The 21,887-nt window shown below is 46.4% G+C and overlaps 1 protein-coding gene across 1 annotated transcript in view; it reads right to left on the bottom strand.

Moving 5' to 3' along the window:
- Positions 1-315: 315 nt before the first annotated feature.
- Positions 316-21,887, bottom strand: part of LOC144683063 (uncharacterized) — a 184,582-nt gene continuing 163,010 nt past the window's right edge. The window contains exons 38-47 of the mRNA XM_078546077.1: positions 17,408-17,479; positions 15,816-15,941; positions 15,517-15,633; positions 14,733-14,894; positions 13,223-13,321; positions 11,899-12,045; positions 11,248-11,364; positions 9,876-10,067; positions 8,600-8,886; positions 316-2,503 (exon numbers count right to left, since the gene is read on the bottom strand). Of these exons, the coding sequence (XP_078402203.1) occupies positions 2,243-2,503; positions 8,600-8,886; positions 9,876-10,067; positions 11,248-11,364; positions 11,899-12,045; positions 13,223-13,321; positions 14,733-14,894; positions 15,517-15,633; positions 15,816-15,941; positions 17,408-17,479 (1,580 nt within the window). The 3' untranslated portion in view covers positions 316-2,242. The remainder of the gene's footprint in view (positions 2,504-8,599; positions 8,887-9,875; positions 10,068-11,247; positions 11,365-11,898; positions 12,046-13,222; positions 13,322-14,732; positions 14,895-15,516; positions 15,634-15,815; positions 15,942-17,407; positions 17,480-21,887) is intronic.

Genomic DNA, 21,887 nt, shown 5'->3' with positions numbered 1-21,887 from the left:
GAAAGAAACTGGACAGACAATCTGGTGTTAAGGCATCAGATTCAGACACAATGAAAGCACACTCGGCCCAGTCCTCCTCATTAACATTGGGGACTTGTGCTAAAGTCAGGAGGGCTTTCCCACAGACTATTTCTGATATAAATTCCTATGGTCACGTTTATCATGGAAACTGCCCATGTAAACATGTCGTACTGTAATTCCACCCTTGTTCCAGAGATGGCACTGCAGGAGATTATAATGGAAAAGGTCGACTGGATGGTCTGTATCCACAATTAAGTGAAGAAAAATATTGAACCCACATGGAGGAAGACAGTATCTGGTAAAATACTTTTAATTTGTATAATTACATCAAAGTTTCATCTGCCATACAACAATGAAAAAGGGATAGTATGTACAGGTAACTGCTGTTATAACAGGTCTAGCATCTTGTTAAGACATTACTGGTTCTTAATAACGTGATTAATTTGGCTACTTTGCTGATGCTTAATATTGCATTCACTCCATTCACAATACAGTCTCTCAAAATCAGTCATAGTTCACACCCAGCGGGTAGAAAATTACTTATAGCACCTTTGTTTATCTGTTAATCCTTTTAAGTACCAGTGTTATCCTTTGCTGTCTGCTGCCTAATTGACAATATCATTATTGAACATTCATAAGTTAGTGGGAAGATATGTAACAGAGCAGCAGGTAAACGGCAGTATTAATGTGAAAGGAGCCCTAGGAAAGAAAGTGCATTTGTATAGCGCTTTGGTGGTGGCTTTACAGCCATAACTTTCAGGGTACAGTCATTGTTATTCTGTCGTAAAAACATCGCAATCAATTTTCATACAGTAAGATCCCACCGATAGTGAATTGAAGGTGTTTTAATGCTACTGGTTGGCCAGCTGACCAGGGAGATCTACTCACATCTCTTTGAATAGCACCATGAGATCTTGTACATCACCTGACCACGCAGATGAGGTCAGCTTAGTGCCTGATCTGAAAGACAACGTCTCTGACAGTACACTGAGATGAACGGATAGGATTTGAAAGAACTTGACACTGGTCTGATATTGGTGTGAAACTTTTAACTGCTTTATTAAAATCTTTAAATATTTGCCCTTTAGATGTGGAATCTTTGATAATAGTGATTTGAGCTAACGTGTTCTTTAGTAGTCAAGCAATTTTAGAAGGTGATACCGTCACAGAGGGGGACACGGTGTGAGTGAGCTGGTGACCTCGTGGTGGAGTCTCCTCCACTGGGTGACCATATGGAGAATTCAGGTGCACCCACAGCAGCCCCCCCCCCCCACCCCCCCCACCCCCATCTCCCTCCGGCCCCACCCCCCACCTTTGGACAGATCGTTGTGTTAGCGGAAGTCCCAGTAATTCTGGACGCAAGCAGCCCGTAGACTTGGCTCCAGCGGACAACTCAAACTCAGAGAATGACCCCTCACCCCTGCAAACATTTCTCAGTGCCCAGCTAGTCTTAAAGCAGGGCCGCAGGCAGTAAAAACAAAGAGCTTACATTTCTATAGCACCTTTCACGTCCTCAGCACATCCCAAAGCGATTTACAGCCAGTGAAGCATTTCTAAAGTGTAGTCACTCATGTAATGTAGGAAACACAGCAGCCAATTGATGCACAGCAAGATCCCACAAACAGCAATATGATAATAACCAGGTATTTTTTTTTAAAAAGTGAGGTTGACCCAGGGCAGTACTCTGCTCTTCCAAATAGAGCCACAGGAGCTTTTCAGAGGCACAAGGAGCCTCTGTTTAACATCTGGTCTGAAAGACGGCACCCCTGGCAGTGTGGCATTCTCTCAGCATTGCACTGGGAGTGCCAGCCTGAATTAAGGATTTAAATCTCCGGAGTGGGACTTGAACCCAAAACCTTGTGACTCTGAAGGGAGTGTGTTAGCCACTGAGTCACAACCGACACTTTGTGACCAAGGTTTAGCTGGTGAACATTTAAGTTACATTACGTTAATGGTGGCAGCTTATTTAGCGCTAAGCCTTAAAGAGAATGGACTAAATTTAGTGTGTTAATGAAGTTAAATGAGCTTGCAGTAGAGTGATTTATTTACTTGCGCCTTCAGTCAGGTATTATCTGTGATACGAGGTAACAAGTTGGAAGACAGCGCAGTATAATAAAAGAACTTTGATTCCCAGTTTTTTTCTGTCCCATCACCTTGTTGCCTTGACCCTGTGGAATCCTGGGCTGGGCGGTGATTGGCTGTTTATGGCAGGCGGTGTTTGTTATAAATTCTTCATGCAGACCTGACACCGACCGATGCGGGTTAGAAGCTGTCCTGCCTTCAGAGTGTCCGGGACCGGTGGCTCCTTGAACTGCTGGCTCGGGTCCACCGTGGAAAGCCAGAAACTGTGTTTGTTGGCAAAGTAGTGACATGTGCCACGGGCACCGTTGCATTCCACGAAGGGAGTGGTGCGGAAATCTTCCAGGCAGCTGCCAGGAGATACCAACGACTGGCCACCACCTTCACTGCCTGCAGCTGTGTGCTGGAAAGAAACGTACAAAGCATTCGTACACGTAAACCACAGAGAGTCACAGCTTCACTTAAAACAGCTACATGACCTTAGTCAGCTTTCAGGCCCTTTACAATAGGGGTTTGGTCCATAATGAAGAAAGTACCAGCGGTACACAGGGTAAATTGAAAGCCAATTTAAACGGGTACAGAGGGCTCACTCTGAGTGATCCCAGCTCTGCTGGGAACAGGAAGCAGGAAATGTGAATTCCTCAAATTCCTGCTCAGTTTGCTCTCAGTGGCTGAGGCTGTGAGGTCTGAGTGAGCCAAGTGATGCACAATCTGCAAAACGTATCCCAGAGAGAGCCAGCCTCGGAGAGGGCGCAGAGGAGATCTACCAGGATGGTTCCAGGGATGAGGGGCTTGAGTTCATGTGGAGAGACTGGAGAAGCTGGGATTGTTCTCCTTAGAGCAGAGAAGGTTAAGGGGGGGATTTAAGTGCAGACATTACCTGGGAGTCGGAGAGGCAGCGGAGCTGCAAGGAAGCAGCCCAGAGTGGGAGAATACAAATCGAGGGCCCAGGCTCAGGGCCTGCATTTACCTGGGAGTGGGAGGGGCACTCCTTCAAACTGCTCGGAACCAGCCGCGTGGAATTGGAAAGAAGAGTGAATAAAAACAGTGACATCAAAGCAAAGAAGCAATTTGATTGGTTGGGGAGGAAGATGGCTGTCTGGTGAGTACCTGGTAAGTGGTTAAGGTTTATTCTATCCCTAAGATTTAAAATAATACAGGAACTGGTGGTGAGGATAACAAAATTCAAAAAAAATTAAAAATAATTGAATAATATAATTAAGTAGATAATTAAAGTACATGAAGGATGACAGGACAGGTTTTGTTTCACAGCTGCTAAGTGTTTGCAGCTCGAGGAGTTCCGGCTCAGAGAGATTGAGCTGGAGGCCGAGTTACAGACTCTGTGACACCTCAGGGGGGGAGAATGTTACCCGGACACTTTGTACCAGGAGGCGCTCACACCTCTTAGGACAGGGCCTTCTGCTGTGTTCAGTGGTCAGGGACAGGAGGGTGTGACTGTGAGTGAGGCAGATAAGGGGACCCAGAGGGCAGGAGTGCAGGAGCCTTGGCCTTTGCAATTGTCCAACAGGTTTAAGGCTCTTAAGGTGCCACATCAAAGGTTATTGCGGAAAATGAAAGCTCATGGTGTAGGGAGTAACATATTGGCCTGGATAGAAGATTGGCTGGCTAACAGAAAACAGAGAGTAGCCTTAAATGGGTCTTTTTCTGGTTGGCTGGATGTGATGAGTGGTGTGTCACAGGGATCAGTGCTGGGGCCTCACCTTTTTACAATTTATATAAATGACTGGATGAAGGGACCGAAGGTATGGTTGCTAAATTTGCTGATGACACAAAGATAGGTAGGAAAGTAAATTGTGAAGAGGTCACAAGGAGGCTATAAAAGGGATGTAGAAAGGTTAAATGAGTGGGCATTTGGTAAACGGAGTATAATGCGGGAAAATGTGAAATTGTCCATCTTGGCAGGAAGAATAAAAGAGAAGCTTATTATCTAAATGGTGAGAGATTACAGAGCTCTGAGATTCAGAGGGATATAGAGGTCCTAGTGCATGGAACACAAAAGGTTAGTATGCAGGTACAGCAGGTAATTAGGAAAGTTAATAGAATGTTAGCATTTATTGTGAGGAGAATTTAATATAAAGGTAGGGAGGTTATGCTTCACTTATACAGGGCATTGGTGAGACCACAGTGGGAGTACTGTGCACAGTATTGGTCTCCTTATTTAAAGAAGGATGTAAATGTGTTGGAAGCAGTTTGGAGAAGGTTTACTAGACTAATACCTGGAATGGGCGGGTTGTCTTATGAGGAAAGGTTGGACAGGTTAGGCTTGTATCCACTGGAGTTTAGAAGAGTGAGAGGCAACTTAATTGAAACCTTTAAGATCCTGAGGGGTCTTGACAGGGTGGAGGTGGAGAGGATGTTTCCTCTTGTGGGAGAATCTAGAACTAGGGGTCACTCTTTAAAATTAAGGGGTCACCTATTTAAGACAGAGATGAGAAGAAATTCCTTCTCCCAGAGGGTCATGAGTCTTTGGAACTCTCTTCCTCAAAAGGCAGAGGAAGCAGAGCCTGTGAATATTTTTAAGGCAGAGCTGGATAGATTCTTGATAAGCAAGGGGGTGAAAGGTTATCGGGGGTAGGTAGGAATGTGGGGTTGAGGTTACAATCAGATCAGCCAAGATCCTCAAGGGTTATAATCTCCGGATTACTACCTGAGCCACGTGCAAATTGGCATAGGGACGCGAGAATAAGGGAAGTAAACACGTGGCTAAAGGAGTGGTGCGGGAAAGAGGGGTTCCATTTCGTGGGGCACTGGCATCAGTATTGGAACAGGAGGGACCTGTACCGTTGGGACGGTCTCCACCTGAACCGATCTGGGACCAATGTTCTAGCGAAAAGGGTAAATAGGGTGGTCAACAGGACTTTAAACTAGAAAGTGGAGGGAAGGGTAAAATTCCAAGAAGTATGACTAATGGGAAACAAAGCAGCAGGTTAGCATGTGGGGGGGTGGATTCAACTTCATGGAAAATTATGAAAAAACTGAAAAGAAAGGAGAGCCCAGGAGAGGCTATTAAAGTCCCCAGAACACAAAATAGGACAGAGTGTTTGGAAAGGGCTAGGAATCTAACTTCAAGCACATCAGATAAAGGGATGACAATGAGAAAGGGGACGGGAAATACAGGACTGAAGGTGTTGTATCTGAATGCACGCAGTATACGAAATAAGGTAAATGAGCTTGTGGCGCAGATTGAAATTGGCAGGTATGATGTGGTGGGCATCACAGAGACATGGCTGCAAGGGGATCAGGACTGGGAGCTAAATATCCAAGGATATACATCCTATCGAAAAGATAGGCAGGTTGGCAGAGGGGGTGGGGTTGCTTTGTTAGTAAGAAATGAAATTAAATCGATAGCAAGAAATGACATAGGGTCAGATGATGTAGAATCTGTGTGGGTAGAATTGAGGAACCGCAAAGGTGAAAAAACCATAATGGGAGTTATGTACAGGCCTCCGAACAGTAGTCAGGATGTGGGGCACAAGATACACCAGGAGATAGAAAAGGCGTGTTAAAAAGGCAAGGTTACAGTGATCATGGGGGATTTCAATATGCAGGTAGACTGGGAAAATCAGGTTGATAGTGGATCCCAAGAAAAGGAATTTGTGGAATGTCTACGAGATGGCTTTTTGGAGCAGCTTGTGGTGGAGCCCACTAGGGAACAGGCAATTCTAGATTTAGTGATGTGTAATGAGGCAGATTTGATAAGGGAGCTTAAGGTGAAGGAACCCTTAGGAAGAAGTGACCATAATATGATAGAATTTACCCTGCAATTTGAGAGGAAAAAGCTGGAATCAGATGTAACGGTATTACAGTTGAATAAAGGCAACTACAGAGGCATGAGGGAGGAGCTGGCCAGAATTGACTGGGAGATGAGCCTAGCAGGAAAGACAGTGGAACAGCAATGGCAGGAGTTTCTGGGAGTAATTTGGGAGACACAGCAAAAATTCATCCCTAGGAAGAAGAAACATACTAAAGGGAGGATGAGGCAACCATGGCTGACAAGGGAGGTCAGGGACAGCATAAAAGCTAAAGAGAAAGCATACAATGCGGCGAAGAGCAGTGGGAAACCAGGGGATTGGGAAGCCTACAAAGACCAACAGACGACAACTAAAAAAGAAATAAGGAGGGAGAAGATTAAATGTGAGGGTAAACTAGCCAGTAATATAAAAGAAGATTGCAAGAGTTTTTTAGATATATAAAGGGTAAGAGAGAGGCAAAAGTGGACATTGGGCCGCTGGAAAATGATGCTGGAGAAGTAGTAGTGGGGAACAAAGAAATGGCGGAGGAACTGAATAGGTATTTTGCGTCAGTCTTCACGGTGGAAGACACGAGTGACATCCCCAAAGTTCAAGAGAATCGGGGGGCAGAGGTGAGTATGGTGGCCATTACCAAGGAGAAGGTGCTAGGAAAACTGAAAGGTCTGAATGTGGATAAATCACCTGGACCAGATGGATTACACCCCAGAGTTCTGAAGGAGTTAGCTGAACAGATAGTGGAGGCGTTAATGGTGATCTTTCAAGAATCACTCGAGTCAGGGAGGGTCCCAGAGGACTGGAAAATCGCTAATTTAACCCCCCCTGTTTAAGAAGGGAGTGAGGCAAAAGACGGGAAATTACAGGCCGATTAGCCTGACCTCAGTCGTTGGTAAGATTTTAGAGTCCATTATTAAGGATGAGATTTCAGAATACTTGGAAGTACATAGTAAAATAGGGCAAAGTCAGCATGGTTTCATCAAGGGGAGGTCATGCCTGACAAATCTGTTAGTATTTTTTGAGGAGGTAACGAGTAGGTTAGACAAAGGAGAGCCAATGGATGTTATCTACTTGGACTTCCAGAAGGCCTTTGACAAGGTGCCGCACAGGAGGCTGCTCAGTAAGATAAGAGCCCATGGTGTTAGAGGCAAGGTACTAGCATGGATAGAAGATTGGCTGTCTGGCAGGAGGCAGAGAGTGGGGATAAGGGGGTCCTTCTCAGGATGGCAGCCGGTGACTAGTGGAGTTCCGCAGGGGTCAGTGTTGGGACCACAACTTTTCACTTTATACATTAATGATCTAGATGAAGGAACTGAGGGCATCCTGGCTAAGTTTGCAGATGATACAAAGATAGGTGGAGGGACAGGTAGTATTGAGGAGGCAGGGAGGCTGCAGAAGGATTTGGACAGGTTAGGAGAATGGGCAAAGAAGTGGCAGATGGAATACAACGTGGGGAAGTGTGAGGTCATGCACTTTGGTAGGAAGAATAGAGGCATAGAATATTTTCTAAATGGGGAAAGAATTCAGAAATCTGGAGTACAAAGGGACTTGGGAGTCCTAGTCCAGGATTCTCTTAAGGTTAACTTGCAGGTTGAATCGGTAGTTAGGAAGGCAAATGCAATGTTGGCATTTATTTCGAGAGGACTAGAATATAAAAGCAGGGATGTGCTGCTGAGGCTTTATAAAGCTTTGGTCAGACCACATTTAGAATATTGTGAGCAATTTTGGGCCCCGTATCTCAAGAAGGATGTTTTGGCCCTGGAGAGGGTCCAAGGAGGTTCACGAGAACGATCCCAGGAATGAAAGGCTTAACATATGAGGAACGTTTGAGGACTCTGGGTCTATACTCGATGGAGTTTAGAAGGATGAGGGGGGATCTGATTGAAACTTACAGAATACTGAAAGGCCTGGATAGAGTGGACGTGGGGAAGATGTTTCCATTAGTAGGAGAGACTAGGACCCGAGGGCACAGCCTCAGAGTAAAGGGAAGACCTTTTAGAACAGAGATGAGGAGAAACTTCTTTAGCCAGAGAGTGGTGAATCTATGGAATTCATTGCCACAGAAGGCTGTGGAGGCCAGGTCATTGAGTGTATTTAAGACCGAGATAGATAGGTTCTTGATTGGTAAGGGGATCAAAGGTTACGGGGAGAAGGCGGTAGAATGGAGTTGAGAAACTAATCAGCCATGATTGAATGGCGGAGCAGACTCGAGGGGCCGAGTGGCCTACTCCTGCTCCTAATTCATATCTCCGTATGTAATAGAGATGTTCAAAATGATAAAGGATTTTGACAGAGTAAATAAAGAGAAACTGTTCCCACTGGCAGGAGGGTCGCTAACCAGAAAGACACAGCTCGAAGATAACTGGCAATAGAACCAGAGGGGGAGATGAGGAGATTTTCTTTTTCACACAGTGAGTTGTTATGATCAGGAATACACTGCCTGAAGGGGCGGTGGAAGCAGATGCATTAGTAATTTTCAAACAAAATTTCGATATATACTTGGAAAGGAAAAGTTTACCGGGCAACTGGAGAAAGAGCAGGGGGAGTGGGACTAATTGAATAGCTCTTTCAAGGAGCCACTACAGACATGATGGGCCGAATAGCCTCCTCCCATGCTGTAGGATTTCCATAACTCAACAGTGCCTGTTCTAAAACATCATAAATGATTTTTACTGATCTCTAGACAGTTTGTGTAAGATTTATGACATATTGAAATTATGTAAAGTACTTACCATGAGGAAAGAGTAACCAATCCACAGACTGCGCCACCCTGCAGGGCACATTGGGATTGTGATGTCCTGGCTGTGAACAGCCACTGCCAGGGAGGGAGCCTCGCACACAGAGCACCGGCTAATGTACTGTTTGATATCTGTATTGGCAACAGGCATCATTGGAATTGGAGCATTGGTAGACAACCAATAAGACTTGTCATTTCTGCTCGCAAAGTAACAAACTTCATTGATGTTACAGTACACAAAGGGTATTGTACTGAACCTTGGCATACAGGATCCAGCTAACCCTGAAAATAAAACACCTGGAATCAGTGCACTGGAAAACTCTGCAATTCCAAACATCACATCAACCTTGGCAAACCCCAACATTCTGCTTCACCAAGTTACATTCTGACAATTGAGTTTCTGATGCATCAGGAACATAATCATGTTCCTATCCCACCCGAATAATAGGCACTTTCACGTCACTTGGCTCAGTGGTAACGTATTAGTCTCTGAATTGAAGGGTCAGTATTATGGGAGTGCTGCACTGTCAGCGGGGCAGTACTGAGGGAGCCCAACCCTGTCGGATGGTCAGTACTGAAGGAGTGCTGCACTGTTGGAGGGTCAGTACTGAGAGAGTGCTGCACTGTTGGAGGGTCAGTACTGAGGGAGTGCTGCACTGTTGGAGGGTCAGTACTGAGAGAGTGCTGCACTGTCAGAGGGTCAGTACTGAGGGAGTGCTGCACTGTCAGAGGGTCAGTACTGAGGGAGTACTGCACTGTCAGAGGGTCAGTACTGAGGGAGTGCTGCACTGTCAGAGGGTCAGTACTGAGGGAGCCCAACCCTGTTGGATGGTCAGTACTGAGGGAGTGCTGCACTGTTGGAGGGTCAGTACTGAGAGGGTGCTGCACTGTTGGAGGGTCAGTACTGAGGGAGTGCTGCACTGTTGGAGGGTCAGTACTGAGAGAGTGCTGCACTGTCAGAGGGTCAGTACTGAGAGAGTGCTGCACTGTCAGAGGGTCAGTACTGAGACGGTAAATTGAAGCTCTATCTGTTTGTGTGCATGTTAAGGAAATCAAATTGTCGTTGAGAATTGTGATTTAAAATCCTTGCCTCTGCATAGTGCAAATTACAAAGTGCAAAGAGTATCTTAAAACTATACACCTGCTGGAATTGGCTCTTTCTGTAGAGTATCTAATCTGTAAAACTATACAAAGGAGGCTCGAGACACATAGAGATTTGAAAACAGAGTCGAAAACGTTGCAATGCCTGACATTATTATTTTGCAATGTACCCAGGTCCTGATTGTGAGCTTTCTCCTGTCCTTCTACAAATAACAGGCTGTATCCATCCCAGAGCCTGTTCATTCCCAGTGGACATGGCGGGACTTCCTGAGACTGACTGTGTTTGACCAGGAGATAACCCACACTGACACTTCGTCCTGGCATTCCATCCATCCCTCGTACACCGGCTAACCCGGGGGCACCTACAAAACAAACAGAAGCATTTCAGACTCATCCGTTCATTCTAGAAAAATCACCATTTAAAAAAAAATATTGTTGGAATTGACAGGGTGAATTAAGTAGAGTTTGTGCTCCAAAACTCTCCAAGGGTCTTCACTAGAAAATAATCTTCTCCATTGTGATTCTCTCTTCACAATCTGTCTCCAAACCTCACATCACAAATACTCATGCAAACACATAGACACATGCATGCCCACACCCTCACATCCAGTTTCACATGCACATACATATGCTCACATATGTGCACACAGACACGTGAACACACATAGACAGGTGCACACACAGACACATACACACACAAACACACACACACACAAACACACACACACACATACAGGCACACATACACACACAGACACACACACAGACAGGTGCACATACCCAGACACGTATACACACAGACACATACATACACACAGAGACTGGTGCACACCATATATGTACACATGCATGCACACCGACCCATGCCCACAAATGGTTTATAAAGTAGATTGTATCAAGGAGAAATGGGAAGGGGAGGACAGATCTCCAGGGAATACAGGGGTGATGGGGTGGAAAGCAAGAGAAATTAAATAACAAAAGGGATGATGGTGCAAGGTTAAAAAGGGTAACGGGACACTCTAACCTTCCCAGCTGTAGCCTCCACACTGTTCCAATGGATTGCTTAAGACCTGTTATTATGGTTCCCTGCAAAATGTTGTGGTTGTGTGTGTCCAATTTTCTCAATATGTGGTGTTTACCACAGAATAAGCCAGCAGTATGGCACCTTCCAGGTTGCTGCATGTTTGAGCAGATTGGAACATTGCCCTGTTACATCTCTAGCTGTTCCCAGTTCTGACGAAGGGTCACAGACCTAAAACGTTGACTCTGTTTCTCTCTCCACAGGTCAGACCTGCTGAGTATTTCCAGAATTTTTCTGTCTTTATTTCACATTTCCAGCACCAACAGTATTTTGCTTTTGTATTCGGGAGAGGTTGAGATTAGCTTTAGTTGAATGGGCAGGTTGTGCAACTTAAAATCAAGAATGAGAACACCGTGGGAGAGTGTTGTGGCGGGGGCATTGGGTGATAACGGTGTGTGAATGTTGCATTTCAGACTTCCGATCATGTGTGTGCGTGTGTGATGCATTTGAAGGTTTTGTACCTTGAAATCCTAATGGTCCTTGTTGACCGATTGGACCTGGTTCACCCCTGGGGCCCATTGTACCTGGGGAGCTGGTGCGACCTGGGATTCCTGCATTACCGCGTGGGCCCTTCAGACCTGCACAGAGAAACACATAACATGGAGCATTAAAGATCTTCACAGAATCAGTGAGACAAGGAGGCTGAGGTGGCAACAAATGAACAAAACCTATTCTCACTCTCCCTCCTCCAGCTTGTCTAAAATTAAGGTTTGATATTTAAAGGAAGAAAAACTTGGTATTTATGTAGCACCTTTCAGCATCTCAGGATGTCCCAAAGTGTGTGGCAGCCAGTGAAGTACAGCTGAAGTCGTCACTGTTGAAACGTAGCGAATGCGGCGGCCAATTTATGCACAGCAAGATCCCACAAATAGCAATGACCCTAATGAGCCCACTAATTGCCTCTCTCCAGCTGTCCCTGGTGGCTCCCTTCTTGAACCTCTGCAGTATGTGTGTGTGTGTGGGGCGAAGATGCTCCCGCAGTGCTGTCAGGTACGATGGTACAAGAAGAAGTATATTTGTATTGTCCTAATTACTCTGTCCCGGACAATACTGTGCACATTCTCAGAATTCGGCAGAAAAAGGAGACTGAAAAAAAATCATTACACTCTCACCTGCATCCCCAGGAATTCCCTTTGGACCCAGATCCCCTGGAAATCCACGACGTCCAGGATTTCCCGGGATGCCATGAGCTCCCTGCGGAGCAGAGAATCGCTGAGGAGGTGGGGCTGGTCCCTGTGGGCCCGGTAATCCCAATGAACCTGGAGTTCATTCAAATAAAAGACAGAATTAGTCAGCAAACATGTATCATTTCTAATCCACAATGAGCTGCCTGCTCGTTGTCCACATCCTCGCCTGGCTTGGTGCTATCCGCAAATCTGACCAGCTTGCTCCGAACGTGATTAGAAATCAGAAATTGCAGCAGATCCCAACATTGAACCGCTCAGCATTCACAGCCAGTCTTATATGACCCCTCCAGCAATGACTTCTTGTTTTCTACCCTTTAACTAGATTATTATCCACTTCAGGTTTACCCTGAATTCTCATAGCTTTGAGTGTAATTAATAGCCTTTCATGTGGAACTTTATCAAATGCCTTCTGGAAGTCTTGACACCCCTATATTGTACATCTCCCACAGTGCCTGGAGGTTGCAATTTCCCTAAGGAGGTGAACGGGAACTTCTGAAACCCACATGATGTCAGCTTGGATTTGGAAACCCGAAACGTGCTGGAGAAAGAAAAACAGCAACAGGTGGAGGCCATTCAGCCCCTCAAACCTGTTCTACAAAGGGGTGAAGCATTGCCCGGTTTACCAGCCCTTGGGTCAAATGATTGGAGTTTGCGATAATTTGTCAGCTTGTAGCCATTCAGTTAGGGAGTTACACCATTGAGAAGATAAATTGGACTTTCCTCTGGGGTCTCCCAGTCATTGTCTTCAATATGTGCTGGAATTTCCAAGCACATGTGGGATGGGGAAAACAATCAGCCAGGGATGCACAGTCAGAAAATTACCCGCTTGATTCCGTCACAGAGAAACATTGCCCCAAAAGTGTGTACTGAGAGCAGTAACAGGTGATTGACTGGCTCCACACTCCTGACAAGGGAGGGAGCATTAATCAGTGAAACCCTGAATTTTTCTGTCTCCCCTCTGGCTATTGGTGCAAGTTAAAGGAAATGGGACCTGTTGTGATTGGGTGAAAATGCATCCTGGGTTGGGTATTGGATTGAGAATTGAAAGTTCTGTCACAGCTTAGGCAGTCCTACAAAGTTACCCCAGGAATAGGCATCTCCCTTCCTCCCTTCCTCTCTCCCCGGATATGATTGATTTGATGTAAACATAAATCTAGAGTATTAGCGGAATCTCAGTACCAGCTGTACAGAGGAGTGTGAGTGAGGAAGTGACCCAGTGTATTTCAGACAGAGAACATGCTTCACTTACCAGCTGGACCCACTGAACCTTTCGTTCCAGGAATACCCTGGTCTCCGGGTGATCCCTTTCTCCCAGGGTAACCCATCACACCCTGTTCACCTCTTTGACCTTCCAACATATACATATAAAATATAATCAGTTAAAATTACTTTGAGAATAATATAGAACCAAAATATGGGGCAAAGTCAGTGGGGAACGCATCCCCATTGATGTTGGCACCCTGGCACCATTCAAACACTGGGAGCAGCATCAATTAGTTGGCAGCTCTATAGTCCGAGCAACAACACCAGCAGTGCCGGCCCAGCGGGACTACAAGCAATCCCACCAATCGGAGTGTCGGAGCCTGCAGGACTGCGCCCAACCATGGAAGGGGGAGATGGTCATGATGGAAAGGCCTGATGGGAAGGAAGCACCCAGCGGGCGGGGCTGGGGGGGTGGGGGAACAAATCTGAAAAGGGGGCCCGTGATGGAGGCATTCACTCCCACCTCTCTGAACCGTGGCCCAAGCAGAGTGACCAGCCCCATCATGCCACTGACCTCAAAATCGTGGCCGGATAGGAAGTGGCCCTTAATTGCCAATGGGGTCACATCTGGGGCAAGGAGGGGGGCAGGCCAACCTTAATCCTCAGTCATTCCAAGTAAAATTGCAGGCAGGCGGGGGTGGGGGTGGGTGGGTGGGTAGGCAGCAGGAGGGCCACTGGGGGGGGAACCTTATAGGCCTGAGCCAACTCCAAGCCCGCTGCAGGGGGCTTCTAAAATTCTGTTCAAGGTATCACAACATCAAATTTATCAAAAAAGCCAGAGGGTGAACTGATGAATCTGAGGCTTCCATTGAGGAACACTGCACTCTACCTGGGATGGAGAATCAGCAATGGGCATCCTTATCTCTGACCCAATGCTCCCCTCAAACCTGGTTCCTTTTCTGGAAGACTAAGGGGATGAAATAGGGTTTGGGTGGGACAAGGATATCCACCCATGATACTGCGTACTCAATATCCAGGTTTATTGAACATGGCTGGGGCATTAACAGGTGCCCGATGGGATAGGACCTGCCCAATCTAAAGAGACTCGCAGACATTTCATTTCCCTGTGTTTTAATAAAGACTTTATTTAACAACTAGTTCTGTATAATTTCCCCACAAAACAGCATCAATCGCCTTTGAAACTTGTTAAGATTTCGGAGTGATTTCAGACCTGGGGAGGTGATGGAGTGATGGAGCTTTTGCTGGACCAGTGATCCAGAGTCCCAGGGTAATGCTCCGGGGACCTGGGTTCAAATCCCACCACAGCAAATGGTGGAATTTGAATTCAATAAAAATCTGGAATTAAAAGTCTAATGTTGACTCATGAAACCATTGTCAATTGTTGTAAAAACCCACCTGGATCACTTATGCCCTTTAGGGAAGGAAATCTGCCGTCCTTACCTGATCTGGGCTACATGTGACTCCAGACCCACAGCAATGTGGTTGACTGAATAAAATAAACCATCCCATGAATGAATAAAAAAATAAAGACTTGCCTTTATTTCCGGGAATGCCACTGATTCCTGAAAGACCTGGAGCTCCCTTATCACCTGGAATTCCCGGTGATCCTGAGAAACCAGTCACACCTGCAGCCCCTGCCTCACCCTTATTTCCGGCTTGTCCCCACCTGCCAGCTGGACCTGGTTGGCCCTGGTAACCTGAAAGACAGTCCAGGATAATATTAAGCATCTTCAGTGTCTCAATCGTGCGCCCATCATTCACACCACAAACTTGACTCTGAGCCAGCAGCTCCTGTGGTTGAGTCTTGAGCAGAAACACACAGCAGTCATCCCGAGGTCAGTAAACTCAGCTGACTATAAATCACAATCCATGGTCAGTCCTCATGACGACAAGGCTCCCTGACCAATTGTGGTCACTCAGAGAGAATCCTGACCAATTGTGGTCACTCATAGAGAATCCTGACCAATCGTGATCACTCAGAGAGAATCCTGACCAATCGTGGTCACTCAGAGAGGGTGCTGACCGATCGTGGTCACTCAGAGAGAGTCCTGACCAATAGCAGTCACTTAGAGAGAATCCTTACCAATCATGGTCACTCTGAGAGGGTACTAACCAATTGTGGTCACTCAGAGAGAGTCCTGACCAATCATGGTCACTCAGAGAGAGTCCTGACCAATTGTCACTCAGAGAGAATCCTGGCCAATCATGGTCACTCAGAGAGGGTGCTGACCAATTGTGGTCACTCAGAGAGAGTCCTGGCCAATCTTGGTCACCCAGAGAGAATACTGACCAATTGTCGTCATCTGAAGTATAATTTACCTTGAGGGCCATCATGTCCTCTCGGTCCTGGATCACCCACTTTTCCTGGTTTGTCTGATGGTATCACAGGACCTGGTTCACCCGGAAATCCAACTGCGCCAATGGGACCTGGTTCACCTGAAGTAAATCATAAACCAATAGTGAGTGTTTGCAGAGGTTTCAGTCAGTGTTAGTATCTGAATGCATCAAACAAACACTGGTTTTACACAGCATTGAAGACCAGTGATGGGAGGGGAGAGTCACTGGATCACTCAGCAGTGGAACACATAGTGGAGCAAGCAGTTTTAACCAACACTCACCTGACTCGCCCCTGGGACCAGCTTCTCCCAGCAGCCCTGGCTCCCCGGATCTCGTGCTGGGTATTCCTCTCTCCCCTTTCTCACCCGGGTTACCGGGTAGACCTTGAGCTCCTCCTCCACTTAGACCTGTTCATAAAATAACAACGTTGAACATTGCAATCATTGCTTAATGCTAATCGTCAACTTGCTTCAGCAGCAACTCTCCATGCAGAGGGGAATGACTTCAGCTCATAAACTCGGGTTAACAATTCAGTGCAGTATCAAGGGAGTACAGCATTGTTGCAGGTACTGCTAAACCAAGTCCCTGTTTACCCATTGAACTGAACAAAAATAATCCCATGGCACAAAACAATTATTGAATCATAGAAGTCCATGTACACCACATCGACAGTATTACCCTCATCAACCCTCTCTGATACCTCATCAAAAAACTCAAGCAGGTTAGTTAAACACAATTTGCCTTTAACAAATCTGTGTTGGCTGTTGTGGAGTATCTAAAAGACCATCGACACAGAGTCGACCTTAGGTAGATTCAGCAGTAGTTCTTCATTCAGTACAAGTGTGCATAAAAGGGAAATGCTCTTTCAGGATGCTCTAAAAAGCAGTTCGAAGTTACACAGTTTCGGTTGGATATATATACCATCTTTTGGGTAACTCATCATTAACTCACAGTGTTCTTATCTTGTGTGTCCAATCGTTACACCCTTAATTACAAATGAGTTTACGACATAAACACAGAATGACCTGATGGTTAGCACAAACAATGTTCCAAAACATGTACTCTGCTTATCCAGCCTGATGTTTCTCGCTGCAGTGCCTAGCATTCTGCATATTTCGACCCTGAGGTCAAGCCATCAGCTTATTACAGTGTAACTCAGACCATTTCATCCTGTGGATAACCACTAACAGCTGATTCCAGCCCCCATTCCCCTCCCACCAACCACTTCCAAGCGGCCATGACCTCATCCCCTTGGTGGAAGTGGCAGGCAGCCGTTCCCAACCAAATCTTTGAAGTTTTGGGCTTCACTGATGCCGATATTTTGGAGTCAGATTTTGCAGCCAGTGTTTGCAGTGCTGGCATCAAAATCTTGGTCCACGAGGTAGGGTTTTAAGCAGCATCTTAAAGGAGGAAAGCGAGGTAGAGAGGTTTAGGGAGGGAATTCCAGAGCTGAAGACACAGGAGGCTGAAGACAGGGCCTCAAATGGTGGAGTGATTAAAATCAGGGATGTAAAGAGGCCAGAATTAGAGGGAGTGCGGAGAGGTGTAGGGGCTGGAGGAGATTCCAGAGATAGGGAGGGACGAGGCCATGGAGGGATTTGAAAACAAGATTGAGAATTTTCAGATTGAGGCGTTGTTGAACCAGGAGTCGGAGTGTCAGCGAGTACAGTGTGAATGGGACTATGTGCGAGTTTAGACACAGTCAGCAGAGTTTCAGATGAGTTCAAGTTTATGTGGGAGACCAGTTGGAATTGTCAAGTCTGGAAGTAACAAGGGCATGGATGATACACAAATTATTAGTGTAGTTAGATTTTACAAACACACTCCCATTGGCTATACCCGTGGAGGAAGTAGAGAAAAATCTAGACTGTACCTGGGGCTCCTGGGAAACCTTTATTTCCTTTTAACCCGTCTAAACCAGGAAGACCATCAGACCCTCGCAGACCTACAGCAAAATTCAAAATTATCAACGTGAAAATACAGAACCTGAAAGTTTCACTGATTTACATTGAAAATTCCCTGAGCTTTAAGAAGCCCCTCACTGGGGTAAATCAGTGTACTGATCAAGGAAATGTTTTCCCCGAGTGACAATCTGATCAAAAACTTATCCCCAGATCCAAAAAATCCTCCAGGGAGAACAACGACACAGAGGATGGCTCCTAGTGTCACAGCCAACAGCTGGAGGAAATTACATAGATACCTCCCAAAATGTAAACTCCAAATCACTCACCACAAATCAGGAAGTCATCACGTCTCATGTTTAGGAGAAACTTTAGATTTCTGGTTCCCAAAGATCTCCCCCACTGGGGGTTTACCTCACCTCATGTCTGCCTCTGTTGTTGACTCATTGATAGAAACTGTGATTGGTCAATAGCTCCATAATCGGTGTATCATGGGATGGCCAGGATGGTGGGAGGTCAAATTGATGGGCCCTGGTCTGGTCTAGTCTGGTCTGGTCTGGTCCAGCCATTTTCAATACTCCCCAAACACAGACAATGATACATCCCAAACACAAAGCACTGGGGAGCACTGTCCACAAAATACAGGGCGTCTGTGCATTAATAAACCAGGCCTCTCCCCGATACAGGAACAGGTAGAGACTTCAGCTTCCTCTCTTGTAACCTTTGCGCCTGGGACAACTATGAGACGGTGATTCAAAAATTGGATTGATTGGCTATAAGAATTTGGTGTTATATCCACCAGTCAGAGAGCAGACACTGCCCATCCTCCAGATCTGAGAAGTTAATAAAAAGACAGCAATGGTTTGGGAGACGGGACCAGTTGCTGGTGACTATGTGAACAGGTGTGTTGTGTATCAGGGGTGTGCAGCAGGTGTAAAGGAGCTGGCCCAGTTCGGCCTGGCCTGCAGCAGTTACAGGACGCTCTGGGGGTTTATACCCAGATGACCCGATCCAAGGGGTCCAGGTCATCCTCAAGTTCTCAGTGTGTGCTGCAACAACAACTTGCATTTGTATAGCACCGTTAACATAATAAAACATCCCTAGGTGCTTTGCAGCAGTGATTATCAAATAAAATATGACACTGAGCCACATAAGGAGGTATAGGGGCAGGTGAGCAATAAGAGGTAGGTTTTAAGGGGTGTCTGAAAGTGAGGTAGCGAGATGGAGGGAATTCCAGAGCTTAGGGCCTGGGCAGCTGAAAGTACGGCCACCAGCAGTGCAGAGATTAAGATCAAGGATGCTGGAGAGGCTCGGATTAGAGGAGCGCAGATATCTCAGAATTTTAGGGCTGGTGGATGTTACAGAGATAGGGATGGATGAGGCCATTGGATCTTTAGACTCTGAAAGATACAGGGCCTCATTGGGCTGGTCTTGTGTCACTGACTTACAGTGAATTCCTGAATTGCAGCAACTTCAAACTGGGTACAGGGGCTGCCAACTTGCCAAAGCTTTGAGGGTAGATTCACCGATTTGGGATTCTCAGTGTTCGAGTGGAGCGCTGATCAGAGGAAAAGTTTTGGAAAGCCACAATGGTGATTCTGTGACCTTGAGAAGCCGGTGAGAGTCAGCGCACTGTCTAGAGTAAGAGACCAGACATTAAAGTGGACAGCGGCACACTGAGTGAATGGTCAATGTGGCGAATGTCTACAGGGAACATTCCGGCAAACTCTATTGGCCCAAGTCATTGCAGGTGAGTTGCAGACTGATTGGGTTTGATTTTAACTTGGTCTGACTAGCCCAAACAGGCCGATAATGGTCTGAAAATGGATCCACTTACAACAGGAACTCTGGCCACTGCCATCCTTAAAGGAACCTGCTGCTGGGCTGCTGGATTGGCCACCTGCCCTTGGCCACCTGCTCTTTGTGAGTTTACAGATCCGGAGCCTGTAATGTTCCCAGGATCCCGATCACAATTCGGAAGGATAAATGAGTGGAGTGTGAGCCACGCTCGTCACCCAGTCCAAAGTATTAAAAAGGAAAATGTTAAAATGATCTTTCTGGGGCCAAGGGGAGTGGGATTAGTGTTCGAGCTTCACAAAAACAATCTGCCTGATGGGTACAATTCACCCGATTGATATCGGGGCTAAAAGGGTTAATTAACGAGGACTGAGTGCACAGACTAGGCTTGTACTCCCTTGAGTATTGGAGATTTAGGGGTGATCTAATTGAGGTGTTTAAGATGATTAAATAATTTGATTGGGGTGATAGAGAGAAACCATTTCCTCTGGTTGGGGGTGGGGAGGGTGGGTAAGAGTCCAGAACAAGGGGGCAGAACCTTAAAATTGGAGCCAGGTGGTTCAGGGCTGATGTCAGGAAGCACTTCTTCACACAAAGGGGAGTGGAAATCTGGAACTCACTCTCCCCCCAAAATAACTGTTGAGGCTGGAGGTCAATTAAAAATTTCAAAACTGAGATTGATAGATTTCTGTTGGGTAAATGCATTAAGGGAGGGTGTGGGGTGCTCCTGTCCCTGAGACAGAAACTCCAGGTTCAGATCCCACCCCAGGAAGGTGCATTCATAACATGGCTAAACAGGCAAATCCTTCCAACACACACCGATGGCCAGTGGTAAGAGCACATGGGAGTCACTAGTTAGGTTAGCGTTTATTAGTCTCATTCAGAGGGCATATAAGAGTCAACCAGGATCTGGAGTCACTGAGTAAGGCCAGCAGGGACATTAGTGAACCAGATGGGTTTTTATGGCAATGGTCATCATTAGACTTTTAGTTCTAGATGGTTTATTGAATTCAGATTCCACCATCTGCTGTGGCAGGATTCGAACCCAGGTCCCCAGAGCATCACCCTGGGTTTTACAGATTACCAGTACCAGTGACAATACCACTGTACCATCACCTCCCCCAGGGTGGGGAGAACCCTGGAGCCTCTACCAACACTGTCCACAGCTCCAGACTACAACATGCATGTGAAAGCAGGTGTTGCCACAGCAACACGAGCTCCCTGATGAAGTGTAACCCACCACTACAAGGGGATTAAGGGTTACAGAACCAAAGCGAGTAGATGGAGTTAAGTTACAGATCGGCCATGATCTAATGATGACAGAACAGACTCAAGGGGCTGAATGACCTCCTGCTGTAACCTGTGGCGTTAGAGCAGAGGAGAGGTCAGCAGTTGTGGACTCGATGTTGACGTTACTGCATTACAGCCATGGCAAACCCGGTGACACTTGGTAATCCGATTAAACATTAACCAATCATACAAGTTAAAGTGTAACCGTTTCACCGAGTCCAAACAGTACCATCTTAATCTGTCAATCTGGCAAGAAGCTTTAGAGAGGCAGCCCCTGTACAGGAATCCTGTACAGCCATTGAGTAGAGAAAGGGAAGCTGTTCCCACTGGCAGGAGGGTCAGTAACCAGAGGGCACAGGTTTAAGAAAATTGGCAAAAAGGCCAGAGAGGAAGATAAGGAATTTTTTTTCACACAGCGAGTTGTTGTGATCTGGAACCCGCTGCCTGACAGGACAGTGGAAGCAGATTCAATAATAACTTTCAAAAGGAAATCAGATAAATACTTGAAAAGGAGAAATCTGCAGCGCAGTGGGGAAAGGGCAGGGGGAGTGGGACTGATTGTTTAGCTCTTTCAAAGTGCCGGCACAGACACGATGGGCTGAATGGCCTCATTCTGTGCTGTATGATTCTTTGATTGTAATTGGAGGGGCCGTGAATCAAGTTGGCCAAGATTTGTACCTGATAATCCCAATACCAGTCCTGTTGCTTCAAGCTGTGTGTTGGGAATGTGACTCAGGTCTACCCAGGAGCCATTGTCTTGGTCAGGGAGCAAAGATAGACATGGCCATTGCTGTCTCTTCCCGTCTGTCTGGTTGGCCGTCTATGGAATCATCGCCAGGCAGCTCTGGAAAACCCTGTGTGATCTCACCCCTGGGATGACCAGCTCTAGGTGTCTTTGGAAAGGGGGTGGGTGCTCTTTAAAGGAAGTGAAACCCAGCTTTGAATTTAACATCAATGACCTTGTGAGTTAATGGTGAATAATGCTGTGAACCTCTTCCCTGTGTGGAGTTATGTTAGATAGGAGTGAGGGGCTGGTTCCACAATCCATTTGTGCTGCTTTTCCAAGCCTTCAAACTCAGGAGAAGATCAAGGGTTTTGTTTTATTCATTTCTGGGACGTGGGCAACTTTCTTTTTTAACTCATTCACGGGATGTGGGTGTCACTGGCAGGACCAGCATTTATTGCCCATCCCTAATGCCATTGCGCAGGTGGCAATGGGGGGTCACCTTCTTGAACCGCTGCAGTCTGCCTGGTGCAGGTACATCCACCGTGCCCTGGTCTTGCTCGGCCATTTCAGAGGGTGTTTAAGAGTCAACCACATTGCTGTTGGGTCTGGAGTCACATGTAGACCAGACCAGGTAAGGA

This window comes from Cetorhinus maximus, chromosome 7 (assembly GCF_964194155.1).
Source record: "Cetorhinus maximus chromosome 7, sCetMax3.hap1.1, whole genome shotgun sequence".
In the NCBI taxonomy this organism is placed as follows: domain Eukaryota; kingdom Metazoa; phylum Chordata; class Chondrichthyes; order Lamniformes; family Cetorhinidae; genus Cetorhinus; species Cetorhinus maximus.
This window is presented reverse-complemented; position numbering and strand designations above follow the sequence as displayed.